Source organism: Carlito syrichta, unplaced genomic scaffold (genome assembly GCF_000164805.1).
Source record: "Carlito syrichta isolate Samal-C Ts95f unplaced genomic scaffold, Tarsius_syrichta-2.0.1 Scaffold272031, whole genome shotgun sequence".
NCBI classification, from domain to species: domain Eukaryota; kingdom Metazoa; phylum Chordata; class Mammalia; order Primates; family Tarsiidae; genus Carlito; species Carlito syrichta.
Genome location: NW_007216127.1, coordinates 1,500 through 20,261, shown reverse-complemented (window position 1 = coordinate 20,261; position 18,762 = coordinate 1,500). Strand labels below are relative to the sequence as shown.

At 38.4% G+C, this 18,762-nt stretch overlaps 1 protein-coding gene across 1 annotated transcript; it reads left to right on the top strand.

Moving 5' to 3' along the window:
* The first annotated feature begins 10,471 nt into the window (after positions 1-10,471).
* LOC103254162 (cyclin-H) lies at positions 10,472-18,667 on the top strand. Its single transcript, XM_008052306.1, has 5 exons — positions 10,472-10,726; positions 11,891-12,013; positions 13,875-13,948; positions 15,042-15,252; positions 18,477-18,667. Exons 1-5 carry the CDS (start codon positions 10,610-10,612, stop codon positions 18,648-18,650), a joined length of 699 nt encoding a protein of 232 aa, XP_008050497.1. The 5' UTR covers positions 10,472-10,609; the 3' UTR covers positions 18,651-18,667.
* The last annotated feature ends 95 nt before the right edge of the window (positions 18,668-18,762 follow it).

The window sequence follows — 18,762 nt, the reverse complement described above, 5'->3', positions numbered from 1 at the left end:
ATTGTAGTCAGAGACAGTGACACGAGCAAAAGAAATGGAATGTAGTTTGCAATTGGTGGTCTAGTAGCATTGGCCTCACCCAGTAACATGATAGAAATGGAGACTCTTGGTCATAGCCCATTGAATCGGAATCAACATTTTAATAAGACCCCCAAATGATTTGTACACATATTAAAATGTTTAAGACACTCTCTTAAAACATAAATGAGCAAAGTTTTTGAGATTTTTCTTTCTGTAAAGGGTCAGAGAGTAGATATCTCAGGTTTTGCAGGCCATCTGGTCTCAGTTTCAACTACTGAGCTCTGCTGCTATAGAGTAAAAGCAGCCATAGATGGAAATATGTGAATGAACAAGTATGACTGTTCTAGAAAACTTTACTATTGTGATGGTTAATTTTATCTGTCAACTTGACAGGAATGTGGGATGCCCAGATATTTGACTGAACATTGTTCTGGGTGTGTCTGAAAGGCTGTTTATAGACAAGATGAATGCTTAAATCGGTACACTGAGTGAAGCTGGTTGGCCTCTGCAATGTGAGTGTGCCTCAGTCAATCCATTGGAGGTCTAAATGAAACAAAAGGGTGCGTGATGAAGAATTCACTCTAAATGACTCTTTTCTTTTCTTGGACTAGAACTTACATCACCGGCTCTCTTGGTCCTGAGGAATTTAGACTCATACTGGAAGATACATTATTGGTTCTCCTGGTCCTCAGGCCTTCAGACTCCCACTGGAACTATGCCACTAGCTCTTCTGGGTCTCTACCTTATAGAAAGCTGATCCAGACTGTGAGACTTCTTAGCCTTCATAATTATGTGACCCAATTCCTTATAATTATATACATAAGAGGACTGATAGTCCATTGCATGAACTGGTAACAGAGATACACAAAATATCTGCACTGGATACTCCTAATCAACCACTTATAAGAAGTAAAAAGCTGGGTGACTGTATATATGATACTTTCAATTTTTTTTTGGAAAATTAACCAATATAGTGAGATTGACTGGGTTTCTCCAATGCTGCTGGACAAAGTCAAGAAAGAAAAGACTAAGCTCAGGGATTCAAATTCCTAGCTCAAGCACTGCATAGATGACCTGAATGTTTCTACCTGTATTCCAAAGGAAGCCTTATATCCTGTGGTCAAAGGGCTGACATCACTGAAAATCAAAAGCAGACTATCATCCTGAGACTAAATTATGACACAAATTGTTTCCAGCCTTGTAGAATGTCTACTGTTAAAATGAGAACATTGACTGGGGAAAAAAATGGAATCCTGTAAGTTGGGACAGGGATGGAAGTGGAGACTCTATTGAAGGTGATAATATTGAGCATCTAAATTCTGAAAAGTCTGTCAGTAGAAAAGGCCTCCCCATCCCCAGTGGTATCAGTTCTTTATTCCAGTCTGAGGAGGTTAACACTACATTGCCTGAGGAAATTGTAATGATCTCTCATGAGGCAGTTGTCATGCACGACAATGCTGATTCTCCTCTACACCCACCTCTCTTTACTCCTACACCTATAACTAAACTCAAGTTCCAGCAGGCCCTTAAAGGTGAGGTACTAAGTGTGACCTATGAGGAGGTGCACTGCACTACAGAAGGACTGCTTGAGTTTTCTAATTTATGCAGACAGAAATCCAGAAAACATGCGTGGGAATGAATATGAAGTATATGGAATAGTGGAACATAAAGTTAGATCGGGTCAAATTTACTGATATAGGCTCACTACAGAGAGATTCTGCATTTAATGTTGCAGATCAGGAAATTACCAAGGGCTCTAATGGTTTTTTAGTTGGTTGACTGGAGCATGTTCCAAAAGGTGACCCACAATGAGTGAATTGGAAATGCCAGAACTTGTCTTGGTTTCATGTGGAGGGAAGAATTCAAACTCTTGGGGAGATTGAAGTGTTAGAGCCAATTTGTTATGTAAGGCCTACTCACCTGAACCGAGAGTAGGCCTTACTGAGTGAATTATTGCAGAAGCAAATAACCGAATACTGCATGTTCTCTCTTATAAGCAGGTCCTGATCACTGGTCACAGGAGCACAGGGTGGGATCCACAGGCACTGGACACTGCTAGTGGAGGAAAAGAGGGAGGAAGGAGGGTGCACGTGGCAACACCCTGGGTACCTGGTCCAATACTGGGGGGAGAGAGGGCCACCTAGGAACCCAAACTTCACCAGCATGCAACTTACTTATGTTGCAAATCATCACTCATACCCCACAACTCTAAAACAAAATTTAAAAGAAATAAAATAAAATACAGAGGTTCTTTGGATGTCCCTTAATACTACATGCTCAGGAATTCAAGTCTATGTAAAATTACAACAACCCAATCCAGGCAGGACTACTAAACCCCCAACCCTTTAGGAATAAATGGTTGGGTCACTCTACCAGGTAAAGAACCAGCTGAAGTGCTTGTTGAATGCAAAGAGAATACAGGAAGGGTAGTGGGAGAAGGTAGTTGTACATATCAGCTACAAGCATGTGACCAGTTACAGAAATGAGGACTGTTATGAGTATTCCTCCTTATTTTATTTTGAAATGGTTGTGTGTGTATATATATGTGTGTATGCATATATATATAAACATACATATATATCTTTGTTTTTCTCCCTCTCTTATTCCCTTGTCATGTAACATATGATGGATTGACTTATCGTAATATTTAATTATTATTAATTTTACATGCTAGTATTTAAGTTGTGGGATAACTTCGAGGAGAAGAGAAAACATCACTCAAGAACTTTACCTCTTCTTCTGGGGAAGGGGTAATGTATGTTGAGTTGTATACAGGATAGTTGTATTATGTTGAGTAGAATTATGACCTAGTTATTGTGTTTATTTGAAGATTGAGTATAATTAAGGAGATGTATGTGGTTGTCAATTGGGAAGGGGGACTTGTTATCATTAATCTTATGTGTTAACTTGACTGGGACATGGGATGCCCAGATATTTGGTTGAACATTGTTATGAGTGTGTGAGGGTGTTTTATGGGTGATATCAACATTTGACTTAGTAGGCTAAGAAAAGTAGGTTGCCCTCCTCAATGTGAATGGGCCTTGTCCAGTTTGTTGGAGATCTAAATGGAACATAAGACTGTGTAATAGAGAATTTGCTCTTGGTGTCTGTTTTTGAGATGGATCATTGCTCTTCTCCTGCTTTTAGACCGCAACTTATACCACCAGCTCTTCTTGGTCTCCAGCTTACAGACAGAAGATTGTAGGACTTCTCAGCTTCTGCATGAGTCAAATTCTCCTATTGATTCTGTTTCTCTGGAGAACCCTAATAATAATTATGGACATAAAAATTTTAATTTTAGATGTTTTTCATGTTCATGAAATACTACTCTTCTTTTTTTCCCCCAATCATTTAAAAATGAAAAAATATCTATCATTCTTAGCTTGTGGACCATACAGAAACAGGCACTGACTGAATTTGATTTGTATGCCATAGTTTGCTGACCCTTGTTTTGGAACATGAGCAGCCAGTAGTGAATCTGTAAACAAGTTAGCCTTTTAATTGTTTTTATCATCTAAATGCTGAACTTTAAAACAACAGATCAATAACTAAAAAGGTTGATAATTTTATTACTCTATAACAAAGAGTATTTTAATTCAACTGTGAGAGAATGAATTTTTCTTCACCCATGCCTATGAGAATGTGGTTATTAGTTATTTTTTTAAATGGATAGTAAATTTCACCATGGTCATGTTGTGTGTCCAAGGTCAACAAATGATTAAACATATCCCATTTTATTCTCATATAAAGGTAACAAGGAATAAAAGAAAATTCAATCAGCCTCACAAAAAAAGGTGAAGGTTCTAATGATCAGGGCACCATTATTATCCCCATAACCCAGGCTATAAAAATTAAACTGAAGTAGTGGCTCTCAAAGTGTGGTGGTCCATGATCACAGTATCACCTGGGAACTAGTTAGACATCCAAATGTTTGGGCCTGCCTAAGGCTGGCTGAGTTAGAAACTCAGCAATCTGTGTTAACAAACGTTCCAAATGTGTGTAGTGAATGCTAAAGTTTGACAATCACCGAACTTCAAGAGAACACTTCTTAAGAATCTAGACTCTTGGGACTCCATTCCTGACCTATGGAATTGGAATCACTGTTAACATTGATTCATATTTGAAAGTCACTACTCTAAAGTCGCTGCTTCTCTTTCTTCCCGCCATCTCATTCAACTTAAAGGACCTTGCGAAATCTTACACATTTTATAGTTGCAAAAATATTTAAACCTAAGATATTTATTTAAAAATTTCCCAGGTCCTGCTTCAGAATTTTACACAAAAATATATTATATAGATGTTAGACATAACATACTTATGAGGTAGCTGCAACTATTTTCTTCACTGTACAAAAGATGAAACAGGATAAAATACATCAAAGTTACTTGCACAGGAATGCTCAATAGCAAAAGGTAAAACTGGTATCTCCTTATCTGGGGGCATGGTAAGAAATTCATCTTTATGATCATGAATCTCATATAGCTAGTCCAAGTACAGACATTTGAGTATCACCATAGAATTGATCCCCTTGTTCTCTTCTAATTTGTTTTAACAAGGACTATACAAAGTCCTCGTTATCAAAAGAGTTGCAAATAATTTCCAGATTAAAGTAACGCAACTCTGATCATTCTACTTTCCCATTTTTACTAACTACATACAAATTACTCAACTTGACGTCCAAAGCCCCTTGCTAATCTTACTAATAATTAATATCTCAGACAATTTGCCTTATTCTCCAACCAATCAAGTTATGCTATGTCCCAGTCTTTAGACACACCTTGTACTTTGTGATCTTTTGCCGTTAACTTAAATAGGTTCTATCCACTTATGGTGACCTCTCCCTTAACAACAAATGTTGTATTTGTCAGTTAGCTTATCCCATGTGTCAAGCAAGTAATTAAACATTTTTTTTTAATTTTCAAAAAGTAGCCACTCTGCTGTACCCTCACAGGATCCTGCACTAACTAATTTATTCCTCACAAGCACCTTATGAGGTAGCTGCAACTATTTTCTTCACTATACAAAAGATGAAACTCAGGATAAAATACATCAAAGTTACTTGCACAGGAATGCTCAGTAGAAAAAGGTAAAACTGGGATTCTGATTCTGATCCTGAGCTCTGAAACCCTAGATCTGAGATACAGATGAGATATTTGCACCCTGTTAAAAAGCTAAAGCACTGTGTGAAAATGATCATGTGGTACTTTATATCATAAATGTATTCACTCTTGTTTAATTGATATAAGAAAGGAGAAAACGGTAGCGGAAGTAAAGGTGAGTTCTTTTTGTTGTTGTTTGTTTTGTTTTTTGGATTAATAGAGTTAAAAGCCAGTTCTGGGTTTCTCGGGGGGTTTTTGTTTTGTTTTTTGGGAGGGAGGGGGATTAACAGACCTAAAGTCCAGCTCTGTTGTGTGTGTGTGTGTGGGTGTGTGTGTGTGTGTGTGTGTGTGTTTTTATTAACAGTGATTACACACACACACACACACACACACACACACACACACACACACACACAGGAATAACCATCATGTTGAACACAGATCCCTGGCTAACAGAGGAGACAAAGACTTCATAGCTGGATGTAGCTGAATGAACTAGGCTCTACGTCTTTCACTGAATTGAAGGTCTTTCACGTAAAGGTCTTGTCTACTTTAGCACTGGATATCAACATTCAAAGACAATAAATTTTATTATCAGGTCCCTAATGGGTCCTGTTAAAGGAAAAATTATTCATGATGTTTATTAAGGATTGTAAGAAAGACTTTATTCAAAGAGCTATGGAGATAAGTGTGGAGACACTGAAACAGGTATCTTGCAATGAGGCAGAGAGATTGGACTCAACCCTAACTCCAACAAGGACAAGTGGTGATTTATAACCAAGAAACAGGGTGGGAATCCGTGGATGGAAATTCACAAAGAGGAAAGTCAAGGAAGAGGTATTTCTGGCTAAACTGACTTGATAGGATTGTTGCTGAAGGCAGGCCAAGGTGATAAGATATTGAGGATGTCCTAACATGAAGTTGGGGGATTTCCATTAAACTGACTTGGCAGGGTTCTTGATCAAATGGATCTATAGATGATACTAGATTTACAATGATTTGATTTGACAATGCAAAAGCAGTACACATTCGGTAGAAATCATACTTCAAAATGTGAATGTTGATCTTTTACCAGGCTACTGATATACAATATGATATTCTCTTCTGAGGCTAGGCCATCTTGCAATCATGAAGGTGAGCAACCAACATGCCACAGTGGACTGTGTTGCCAGATGATGTTGCCCAACTGTAGGCTCAGGTAGGTGTTAGCATGTTTAAGGTAGGCTAGGCTAAGCTATGATGTTCAGTAAGTGAGGTTTCTTACGTGGGTGTCACTGTGTTACAACGCCATTGGAAGTCAAAGAGCATCTGTACAAGAACAGACAGGGAAACCAAAAGTCAGGTCTAGTCAAGCAGAGGACTCAGAGGAACCTGACTCAAGTTTTGGGCAAAGGAGAGGGGATTTGCCAGTTCTTTCCAAAGTTACTGTCATTAAGAAGGGACTGTATATGTACATGTTACAATCATCCTGCTATACTCTAAGGACCCTAGAACAAAAGTTGTGAGATAGTCATTTTTGTGTCCCTGTCATCATAGTCACTACTACCTAGCAATTAGTAACAGACCTGTAGATAGTGGTGATTTAGTAAGTATTTGCAGTGGATTGGAGCTGGATTTGTATAATTTACTCTTTAGTATGTCCATGACTTCTTTACACATTAATGTTAAATCATCCTAAAACAAACAAAAAAAGCATTTCAGCCTTTTGGGGGGGGGATCACAGTTAGATCAAGGATATCTTTAAAATGTTATTTCTTCCTTTTATTTATTTTCTTTTTCTCTAGAAGTACTCTGTTTTGGAGAAACTAGGTATTTGCTGCAAGCAACTCCCTTTCTTCTTTTAGTTGTAACTTGACAACTGGGAATATAACCAGGAAAGGATTTTACAGTCAATACTAATTGTGTATTAACCAAATATAATTGCAAAGGGCTTAATGGTTTTTAAGTACTCATTGCAAAGCTATATTTAAAATGTCATAAATCCATGTCAGTAGCTAAAGGAGTACAGTTGCATGCCATATTTTAAAGCAAGATATTGTGTGTTTTGTGAGCATAGATGTGGTTTATTCTCTTCCCGCTGCCTTCTTTTGTTGTGTCCTTGAAATCAGAAACTAAGTGAATATGAATATGCTGATGTGTTTGGGAAATAAGAACTATAAATTAATCAGGCCACCTAAGATTTTTTTATTATACTGAAACATTATTTTAAGTTGCAAGTATATTTATTGGTCACTTCCTCACTGTTTTAGTTTCCCTTTTCTTCTAAAATCAGATTTTTACTTTTATTTTTCCTAAAACATTAAGATCACTAAGGAAGAGCCTGAAGAGGAGAGAAGAGTGTCACGAAGCAAGAGAGGAAATCCAAAGACACCCATGGGAAACTTTGGAATAGCACGCAGAGAAGTAGAGAACACTTCTGTGGTGGCCAAGCAGATGACACCTGCTCTGTATCACCTGATCTCTGACTGTCAACCCTTAGTTTAGAAGTAATGCCGGCAGTCAAAATGTTTAGAATTTGTCTATAAATACATACTATGACACGATGTAACAACTACACCACAAAAAAAGAGATTGTGTTCACTTTTTGTTTGTTGTTGTTTCAAGTTGGGCTCTCAGTCTGTTGTTCATGCTGGAGTGTAGTCGCATGATCATGACTCACCATAGCCTTGACCTCTTGGGCTCAGGAGATCCTTTCACCTTAGTCTTCCGAGTAGCTGGAACTACAGGCACACATCACCACACCAGCTAAATTTTTTTATTATTTTGTAGAGACAAGGTTATGTGATGTTGTCTAGACTGGTCTCAAACTCTTGAGCTCAAGCAATTCTTCCACCTGGGCCTCCTGGCAGGCTGGGATTACAGGTGTGAGCCGCTGCACACAGCCTGTGTTCACTTTTAAAAGTTACTGAAATCTTTTTTTGTTAATATTTCACTTCTGGGTAGTGTCTAATGAAATAGTAATATCTTTGTCAAGTTGTTAATTTCCCTATTAGTATTCTTCAAAGAAGAAGAAGTTCTGTCTGTTTTGTTTGTTTGAAATATGGAGATCTAGAAGCAGGGGGAAAAGTGATTTAAAAGTAATGGGGTCGGGGTGGTAGGTGGAGGGGAATTGGCCATATACTGATCATTTTTGAAATATGTTTCCACTCTTTATATTTGAAATTTTCCATAAATAAAGAGTGGACAAAAACACTTGCTACTTTTTAGTGAAAATTAGAAATAGAAATAGGTAAAGGCACCAAGTTCCCCAATCTGCCTTCTGTTATAGCAATAGCAAAAAACAAACTGGTGCACAACAGACTAAGCAGGAAATGGTCACTCAGGCTGACTGACTCATACAGCATACAGCCTGCTCACTTTAATAAGGAATCACATATGAGCCTTAATGTTAGGACATCAGTAACAATTTTATTCTGTGGACAATTAACTTAGATATAGTCCAATTCCAACTACATCTGAAAAATATGGTCGATGTCAATTTTCATAAACTAAGATTTCTTCACGGTTTTAAAAAAGTTACATCAGCACCATCATGTTTTTCATGTTTGTTTTCCTAAATAACATTCTGAAACTATACTCATATCTCTGTGGAAATCATATTCTGCCAATTCCCTCAAATACCCATTGTTGTTTTCTTTGGCATAAAACTAAGGATTTGTCAAATATCTTTCAGGAAAACAAAATAAAGAGAATGTATATGGTATATATAACTGTTATGAGCCTAATATTTTATGTAGACATTTATTTATCTAGATCATTTCCTTTCCTTCCTCTTTTGTACCTTTCTGGTTTTTTCCTTTTATTCTTTCCTCATGATGCAATGCAAACAATTTAGGTTCTTCACCACTCTTAAGCTCTACCTGACATGCCCTTCCTCAGCACATGGTATCTTCTCTTTCTCTTTTATCTTTTCTTTCTTAGTCAATTTATTTGTCAAGATTATCCACATGAGCTGAAGGGGTGTGTGGCTCTCCATGATTATTAACTACAGATTGTATAGGTTTGAGGAATTCAAATACCAGCGGAAAACTTTACCCTCAACTACACCCAAAAAATGAAGCAGAAAGAAAAGATTCTCCCTTTTTTAAGGTTCTAAAAACATTTTCATAGAAAACAGAGTTAATGTCATGCTGCTATTTCTTTTTACCTCTGTGAGCTTTTCAAGACTGGGTTCTCATCATCTTTATCTGATTTTTTTTTTTTTTTTTTGAGTTGGAGTCTCACTCTGTCGCCTAGACTGGAGTGCAGTGGCTGCTCCTGGCTACCGCAGCCTCGACCTGCTGGGCTCCGGCGATCCTTCCGCCTCAGCCTTCCAAGTAGCTGGAATTACAGGCACGCGCTACCACACCCGGCTAATTTTTGATTTATTGTAGAGATGAGGTCTCACCAGTTTGCCCAGGCTGGTCTCAAACCCTCGGGTTCAGGCAATCCACTCACCCCAGCCTCCCAAGGCGTGGGGATTACAGGCTGAGCCACCGAACCTGGCTCTGATTTTTTTTTTTAAAGAAAAAACTGTTTTCTATAGATAAATCCATCTTTCTCCCTTGGATGTATGATACACAGGAGAGTGAGGTATTCCTAAATGGGAACAAACCCAGAATCGATGTAAATTTTGTATCACAGCTGCAATTTTGACAGTCCTAATAATTTTTATAAAAAAGGAATCTCTTAAGATTAATGACAGCGTATTGTAAGGCTCCTGGGAGGCAATAATGAAAATGGAAATCTCAAGAAAACCCTAAAACTACCCTACATTTTGGTTTCATAGATTGAAACGAGGAGAGGATTGCTAGTTATCAAGAGAAGGGCAGGGAAAAACGCACAGGGAGAGAACACACAAAGCCGCGTTAGTAGAACAGTAAGGACACACCCACTACTTCTAGTTTTCCAATCATGTTCTTTTATTCTCTGAGATTTTTGGTAGAGTTCCAAGAATAGTCTCCAAACTCTTCCTTACTAGGGCTAGGGATGCTTCTGCCTTAGGACCTTCACTATTCTCTGCTTCATGATCTGCCCCATTGACCGTCAGGCCTGTTGCTCCTTTGCACAAATGTCAACTTCCATGGAAGCCTCTATTTAATAACTGACACCCTCCCAAGCCCTTTCCCCACTTTTGATTACTCCTGCGAATTTATATCAGTCAACTCCGTATCCTCAATTTATGTCCCTTTGGACACCCTTGCCTGCCGCTTCTCCTTTAAATTTTGCCTGGAGGAGGCGGAGCTATATCCCAGGCTCTCGGAAAAAGAGCGCCCGGTAGGCTACGCCCACCTGCGTCGCAGGAGGCGGTCCGACGTACCCGGGAGACGATCTCCTAGACCTAGCCCGCTCCGGAAGTGCGACACCGTGACGTCACGCCCCTGCGCCCGCCAACCGGACACCCTAGTCTTCCGCAGAATCCTGCCGGGGCACGGCCGCTTCAGGGCACGGGGCTGCTGCGCGCGAAGTCCTTTCCTGTGGTCTTTGTGGACCGCCGCTTGGACTCCACGATGTACCACAACAGCAGCCAGAAGCGTCACTGGACCTTCTCCAGCGAGGAGCAGCTGGCCCGACTGCGGGCCGACGCCAATCGCAAGTTCAAATGCAAAGCGGTGGCCAACGGGAAGGTGAGGCCCAGCGGCGGCCCGTGCTTGGTCTCCACACGCTGAGCAGTGCAGAGCTCTCCCGGCCCCGCGCGGTGCCCCTAGTTCATCTGCGAAAACAGGCTAGCGCCTGCTGGCTCTTGTGAATACAGAGACGAGCTGTCCGCGTAGTCGGATGACCGACACTCAGTAGCCTGTCTCGGTAGCGTGACGAAGGGACTTTGTAGGATGCCGAGGTGGGAGCAGGCGAGGGCCTTGGCTTAGCCGGCGGCGACGCCGGGGGAGATGGGGAGAGGACGTTCCGGGTAGGCGAAGGTGGCAGTAGAGCTGAGCTGCGGGGCTGGTGCTGGAGGCCTCGTGGCCGTGTGTTCGAAGCAGGGTTAACCTGTAAGCGGAAACAAGGAGTGTGACATTTATGCTGGAAGGAAGGGGAGCCCTTGAAGTGTTTACCTGGTCAACTTTCCGTTTTCAAAGGAGCCCCTGGCAGCCCAGGGTTGAAGGGGCCTATGAGGGAAAGAGACCGGAGACGGTTGGGACCGTAGTCCGCCAGGCAGTTCCCTTTTGTTTGACTCCCAGTTGGGTCTCATTTTCCTTGCCTAACCTCCACCCGTATGGACTTCGCTCCAGCGAGTACTTGATGCCTCCAAACTATTGGCACTGAGCTACTTTACCTTCATCTGTAGCTTGTGTCAGTTTCATAGCACTGATTTTAGCACCTGTATTAACTGGTTTTCTAGGGCTGCCTTAAAAAAAAAAAAGTCACCTCAAACTGTGTAGCTTAAAATAGCAGAAATTTATTGAAGCATTTGCTGGTTTTTTTCTTCAACCTGTGTGACAAAATGATTGACCAATAAAGTTGTTGGAAGCTTTTCCACAACCAAAAATATACATCTTTTAAATTTAAAAATGACATCAAACCTGTGAGCATGCACATGCTCTAACATGATTGTTTATGCCTTCGTGTAGCAGAGATCCAGCTAAGATTCTGAGAGATTATGAAATGATGGTGCACTTCTAGTTTATTAAATATTTTCCTAAAACTATTTTGTGTAACGATTAGCAAATCTATAAAGAGAAAACGAGGCATGGTCTGTTCTTCTTTGTTGGAGAGATAAGCTTAATTTAATTTGGACAGAAAAAATGTTTTATGATTGTCTAATTCACTGAACTTGTATTTTTGACCTAAAGATTCTTCCAAATGATCCAGTCTTTCTTGAGCCTCATGAAGAAATGACACTCTGCAAATACTATGAGAAAAGATTATTGGAGTTCTGTTCTGTTTTTAAGCCAGCAATGCCAAGGTCTGTTGTGGTAAGTTATAATAGTAATGAAGTATGATGTCCTTTAGTTGGCTTTCATAAGTATGATGTCCTTTAGTTGGCTCATCTAAATTTATAACTAAATTTCCTATCTGCTCTACTTTCAAAAATTTCCCTTAGTTATATTTGTTCAGTTTTTGTCACATGATGTATTTTTCAATAAAAAGGCCTTTAAATCATGAATTGTTTTATCATATCTTAGAAAGTATTTTACATCTTATTTTTTTGTCAAAAGAATTTTGAGATTTACTGCACGTATGATACTCTCATCTTTAGAGAAATAAAAAATTAAGTTCCTTTCCTTCCAAGTTCTCAACTAGTGAGCAGTAAAACTGGGATTAGAATATGGACTAGTGCTTTTCCAACTCTGTAATACCCAATACTGTACATGTTTGAAGTAATATATTTGTCAATTGTTATCATATGCCCACCTGAAACTGATGCCATGAGATCTTTCCAAACCTTGGTTAGTAGTAGCTAGAGTTTTATTTTTGGTTAAAAAGATTGTCTTGTAGTTGTTTCAGATGTATAAACCTGTTTTTTGTTTTTTGCTGGGGTGGGCAATGATGAGGAGAAACTGGTAGCTGAGATTAAAAAGCTGAAAATAAAAAAAGCTGGAATGGGAGAGTGTAAAATGTTTTTACCTTGCTAATTATCTCACAGGTTTGTTGTGAAGATCAAATATAAAAGTCTATCTAAAGTGAAAGTCTGTGTTAAGTTTTAAAGTTATACATAGTAACTAGCTCATGACCCAATAGAGAATAATTCTAAGAAATTATCTTCATTTTCATAGTTGAAAAAAAATTTGTGTTGAAAATTCATAAGTGTTTATAATGTTTTATTTTCTTAGTGTACCACATATTTATCTGAGAGAACAGATTCACAAAGAAATTTAGATATACTTGATTAGTTTCTAACACCTGATTTGGTGTATTGTTGTGAAAGAACTGTGAAATGAAGCAGTAAGTGTAAGCAATCTTACCAAATGAAGAAACTGAAACCTTGAATGAACTTTTTTATGGAATTTATCTTTGTACAACATGTTTATGATTGGTGGAGAATTTTCTTTATCTTTTACTTATAATGACAAAACTAAACTTTTAAGATATTTTAAAAGAAAATCTTTTTTTAAATCATAAAAGGGATAAGTGGTTATTTTCTAGTTCTAGCCAAATGGCATAATGGTTGAAAGTACAGGCAGGTCTTAGTAAATTCAGCCCTGTTTCATTTTAGATATGTCATCTTGAATAAGTCACTTAATCTTGGTGATACCCAGTTTTCTTCTGTAAAGTAAGATGGTAATACTTCATTAAGCCATGGTAAGGATTAATATAGGATGGTAGTTTTGTGTTTGGCAGTCTGGCACATGCATTCAGTGATGGTGGGTACTACTTCTACAATACAGTTTAGTTTGCAGCAGTGAAAACAGTTAATGTCACAAATCTGTAGTAGAATTAGAGAGAAGACATTGTTCCACCCATGTTATTCTGTCAATATTTTTACAAGATTGATCTGTGAAAATTTGCATTTTTTTCTTGAATTTTTCTAATTCAGGACATTTTGATTCTCAGAATTCTAACACACACACACACCCATGCCTATGTATATTTAAATTCAGGGATCATAAGAAGGGTAGGTTGGAGGTTGACAACCAAAGGGTAGGAAGGGATCTTTTGGCTATGGCATTTTTGTAGTAATTCATCACAGTTAATTTTGGTTAAAGAGGACTTAACAAGTATTAGTATTTTTATGGGTAATCTTTTCAAATAAATCTTTGCATGAATAACTTCTTTTCACAAAATTGGACATGTGACATGTGCAAATAGATCCTGACGTGTTCTTTTAAACCTTAGGGTACAGCTTGTATGTACTTCAAACGTTTTTATCTTAATAACTCAGTAATGGAATATCACCCCAGGATAATAATGTGAGTATAAACCTGATTTATTGTTTTCATTTAGGAAGACGTTTATACTATTTGGGTGTGTGTGTGTGTGTGTGTGTGTGTGTGTGTGTGTGTTTGTGTGTGTGAGAGAGAGAGAGACCTGCCTTTCTAATAAAGAGTATTTAGACTTAAATTTTTTTCTATTCAGAAAACTTAAGATCCCCATTTACCTATACCTCCTATAATACCGATGGCAAATAAACTTCAGCTTGTTCAAATTCAAATTCTGGTTTTCTCAAACTAGCTACTTCCCTAATATTTTTTTTGTTAGTGACACCTTTTTTCTTCCCAGTTGTTCAGTCTGAGAATCATTTGTGATTTCTCTACCTGCACATCCAACCAGTTTACAAATCCTTTAACTTCATATTCGTTTCACTTGAACAAAGGTCTCTTTAGTTTCTGTGCTCTGCTGAGCACTAGGCATATCATTCAAGATAAAAATGAAATTAGTATGAAATTCCTCAATCTCGTTTTCTGTTTGTTTTCATTCTCATTTCTACCAGTCAAGGTCACGTCCTTGATCTTACTTCCAATCTTGATTTTTGCAGTAGCTTTCTTGATAGTGTCTTACTCTGAACATCACATAGTGGCCAGGTGAATTTCATAGGTTTGTGCCTGAGGTAATAATCACCTACTCATATGCCCCTGACGACTTCCACTGATGGCCTTTTACTAGTTTCTTTTACCTACCTTTCCTCCCATACTTAAATGGTACATATGTGTGTACTGTTTATTTTTTAATTCTTTCATCTACAACTAATGCTAACAATACTTTTGTTCCTCAGTTAGTTTTTCCAGATATTTAGGTTGAACTCTATAAAACTGCCATTGAGTCGATAATAATTGAATGCTGTGGTAATATAGATGGTTTGACCTAATTTTATAGGTTGTCTACTATATCATAATAGATAAAAGTTTGGACAGGAATTACCTTTTTAAAAAAATTTTCTGCAATGTCTAGCATAGTCACTTTTTACTATTAGGTAATTTTAGCATATACTTTTAGAAATAAAATATTTAGCCGTTTCTTAAAATAAATGCATGTTTCCCTGCCCTCCCTTATTTTTTCCTCTAGGCTCACTTGTGCATTTTTGGCCTGCAAAGTAGATGAATTTAATGTATCTAGTCCTCAATTTGTTGGAAACCTTCGGGAGAGTCCTCTTGGACAGGAGAAAGCACTTGAACAGATTTTGGAATATGAACTACTTCTTATACAGCAACTTAATTTCCACCTTATTGTCCATAATCCTTACAGACCATTTGAGGGCTTCCTCATTGATTTAAAGGTAAACTTGTAGACATAAAGTAAACTAATAGTGTGTTTTCCTTTGCTATTGTTCTTTAACCGAAAGAATTTAAAATTTTGCTACTCATGGTTATCCTGATTGTTACAGTGTGAATGCAAACTGAATCTGGCCTGGACCTCTCAGGCAATAGTTTCCAAACTCCAGAGACACTTGGAGACTTGTTAACTCATATTCTTGGGTGAGACTTCGAGAGTTTCTGATTTAGTGATGAATAAATCCTTGTCCAGGGACCATAAAGACCATTATAACTGTAGAGTAATGCTTTTAAAGACTTAACTTGTCATGGATCTAGGCCTTATGAACTAGAGAGCCATAAAAGAGTCTTAATTTTAAATGAGAAGATCCCTAAGCGACTTTTGTTTTTACTGTTCTATGAAATTGAGTACTACATGGGCATCAAAAATACAAGTAAGTAAACATTGTCAAAAGTGAGTTAAGTTTTGTTTTGGCCCTAAAAGAGAAGTTGGATAGTTTGAGAAGAGTCAAACAGAAGTCAGAAAGTGGTTCACTCATATCAATTGAGCAGCTTAATTTGGGTACTTTCTATATGCCAAACTTTGTGCTTGAGGATATAACTAGAAACAAGACAGAAAAAGTCTCAATCTTCATGGACCTTGCAGTCTAATGGTTTTAGACTGTGATTACATATCCATTGTGCCAAATGATACAGAGAGGTAAGTGTACTTTAGAGGAAGGTAACAGATCGAAGGGTAAGGAAAACATTTCTGAGAAACTGTCATTTAAAGTAAAATTTAGAGTAAGAGTAGGAATAGGTGAGGGTAGAGCATCCCAGTTGGAGACCTCCCTGGTCAAAGGTTCAGATTAAAGAAACTGGTGTGCTGGAGAACCTAAACAGCCTAGAGTCACAAGGGGAAGTGCCAGAGTGCAGCTGCCTGAGTAGAAGGCAGAGTCTAGACTGGGGAGATAGAATGTTGAAGATTTTGAATACGACAAAGAGAAGCCAGTGAGAAGTTTAAGTTAGAGAATGACATGATTAGGTTTGCAGCTCTCAAAAAATCCTATTGGCAGCTCATGCATCAGCCTGTATCAGATCTTTTATTGCACATCTGTATGTGTCAGGCACAATGTGATGAATGGATTAGAATGATTGACAGGCAGAGTGATTCATGCCTGTAATCCCAGCATTTTGGGAGGCCAAGGTGGAGAATCACTTGAGCACAGAAATTCGAGATCAGTCTAGGCAACATAGTAAGACATCATCTCAACAAAAAATACAAAAATTAGTTGAGCATGGTGGCACACTCTTATAGTCCCAGCTACTTGAGACAGAAGGATCACCTGAGCCCAGGAAGTCAAGGCTGCAGTGACCCATGATTGTGCCACTGCACTACTGCCTGGGGGACAGAGCAAAACCCTGTCTCACACACACACACACACACACACACACACACACACAAATGGATTGAGAGATAACAGGGTGCTGTTAGAGTAGTACAGGCCAAAAAAAATGACAGTTGGCTTGACTCATACAAAGGCAGTGAGTATAGAGAGAGCTTCCTGATGATACAGGTTGAGTATCTTTTACCTAAACTCTTGGGACCAGAAGCATTTAGGATTTCAGGTGTTTTGGGGTTTTGTAATATTTACATTGCACTTACCAATTGAACAGCCCAAATTGAAAATCTGAAATGCTCCAATGAGAATTTCCTTTGTGTGTCATGTCAGTGCTCAAAATGTTTCAGATTCGGAGCTTTTCAGATTTCAGATTTTTGGGTTTGGAATGCTCATCCTATAGTAGGTAGAGTCAACAGAACTTGAAGATTGATTGCATATAGAGTGAGTACAGAAGGGCTCCCAGGTTATGGCCCCGTAGGGGAGATTTTTTGTTGTTTCTGTGTTTTGTTTTATGGAAGAGACTGATGCATATTTAAATGTTGATGCAGGGAGCTAGAAGTGAGAGAAAGATTAAAGGAAAATGGAAAAATATTCTCTTTGGAGTAAGGTGGAAAAATATTCTCTTTGGAGTAAGGTTGTGATGGGATTCAAAGCAAGGAGGGAGAATTGGATTTAGATGGTATGGTAGCTCTTTCTTTTAACGAAGGGAAAGGGGAAAGTACTGGTTTGGATACTATTGTACTTAGGGATTTGGTGGTGGCAGGAAATAAGGCCTTTCTTTGTTAAGAGCGGAGACCATTTTCTGACATTGATGGAGTTTCTGGGAATTATTGAAGACATTAAGACAGGTGGAAAATGTTTATTACCAGTCACTGAAAAATGAGAGAACAAATTTTCTATGGAACATTAATATTAAAGCTAGCCTTGCTGAGATCAGTGAACGTGAGTTTATGGGAATGGTACCAGACCTCTAGAGGATGTGGTTTTCTCTGGTGATACCTAAATAATTGCAAAACTAACAGTGGGTTGGGTTCGACCACTGCCAAAGTTTTGCCACAGATGTGCCAGCAGCATATTGGGGCAGGGAATTCAAGACTGAAATGGGAACCAGAGGACACTGGTAAGTGGCAGCAAGTAGAGGGATAAGTGGCTGAAGGTTCTGAGGAGGGAGAACAGCTGTGAAGTGAGCAAATTTGTTGGGAAAAGGGGCTTTGTGGTCAGAGTAGGGTGTCTGAATTTGTCATATGAAAGGTCAGGTAATTTGCACAATTGACTCTGGATATTTTCTTTCAGAGTGTAGAAATTTCTTACTGCTTTAGGTGTTGAATGTGGGTAGCTGATAAATCTTAGGGCTTAGAATTTAGGATTCATTTTAAAAGATGAGGAATTGTTAGGAAAAAGGAAGTCTTCCATATTCTTGTGCACATACTAAAAATTATTTTGTAGGTATTTGGGAAATTTAGTAGGTTCCAATCAAACCAAGATTCACTTTCATTTTCGTCTTCTCCCAAATAATTTTAAGTAGGAGTTGTGTATAAAAATGAGGTGTTTTCCTATTTTCCTAAATGTGGCTTTACATCTGAATCACCTTAGTTGATAGAAACATTTACTTAGGAATATGTTTCTGTGGTCTATTTTAGATCCAGTGGAATCCTTTCCCTTTCTCCTTTGGTGGAAAGGAGAGAGAAAGAATTAACATAAATTGAAAATAGTGTCAAGTACTATGCTGGGAACTGTAGATATGTTATTGTAAAGCATGTATATCTTACTGTGAGGTGTGTATTTTTGAACTGTTATTACTCTATTAAACCCTTAGAAATGGCAACATTTGCAAACTTTCTTTGTAGACCCGCTATCCCATGTTGGAGAATCCAGAGATTTTGAGGAAAACAGCCGATGACTTTCTTAATAGAATTGCATTGACGGACGCTTGCCTTTTATACACACCTTCCCAAATTGCACTGACTGCCATTTTATCTAGTGCCTCCAGGGCTGGAATTACTATGGAAAGGTATTATTAGTGTTTCACCTTGAGTCACATTTAGTCACTCAGTTTGTTTGTTAATGGAGTCTGAGTTTTAAGGTTTATTTGTGACAGTAGTCCCTAACCTCTCTTGCAACTGGGAAGTTTGG

Bases quoted from the DNA above. Each gene is read 5' to 3' on its own strand.
- LOC103254162 (XM_008052306.1), top strand. From the start codon at position 10,610: ATGTACCACAACAGCAGCCAGAAGCGTCACTGGACCTTCTCCAGCGAG. The intron at 12,014-13,874 runs GTAAGTTATAAT...TTTAAACCTTAG, and splicing joins CAATGCCAAGGTCTGTTGTG to GGTACAGCTTGTATGTACTT. The intron at 13,949-15,041 runs GTGAGTATAAAC...TTTTTCCTCTAG, and splicing joins TATCACCCCAGGATAATAAT to GCTCACTTGTGCATTTTTGG.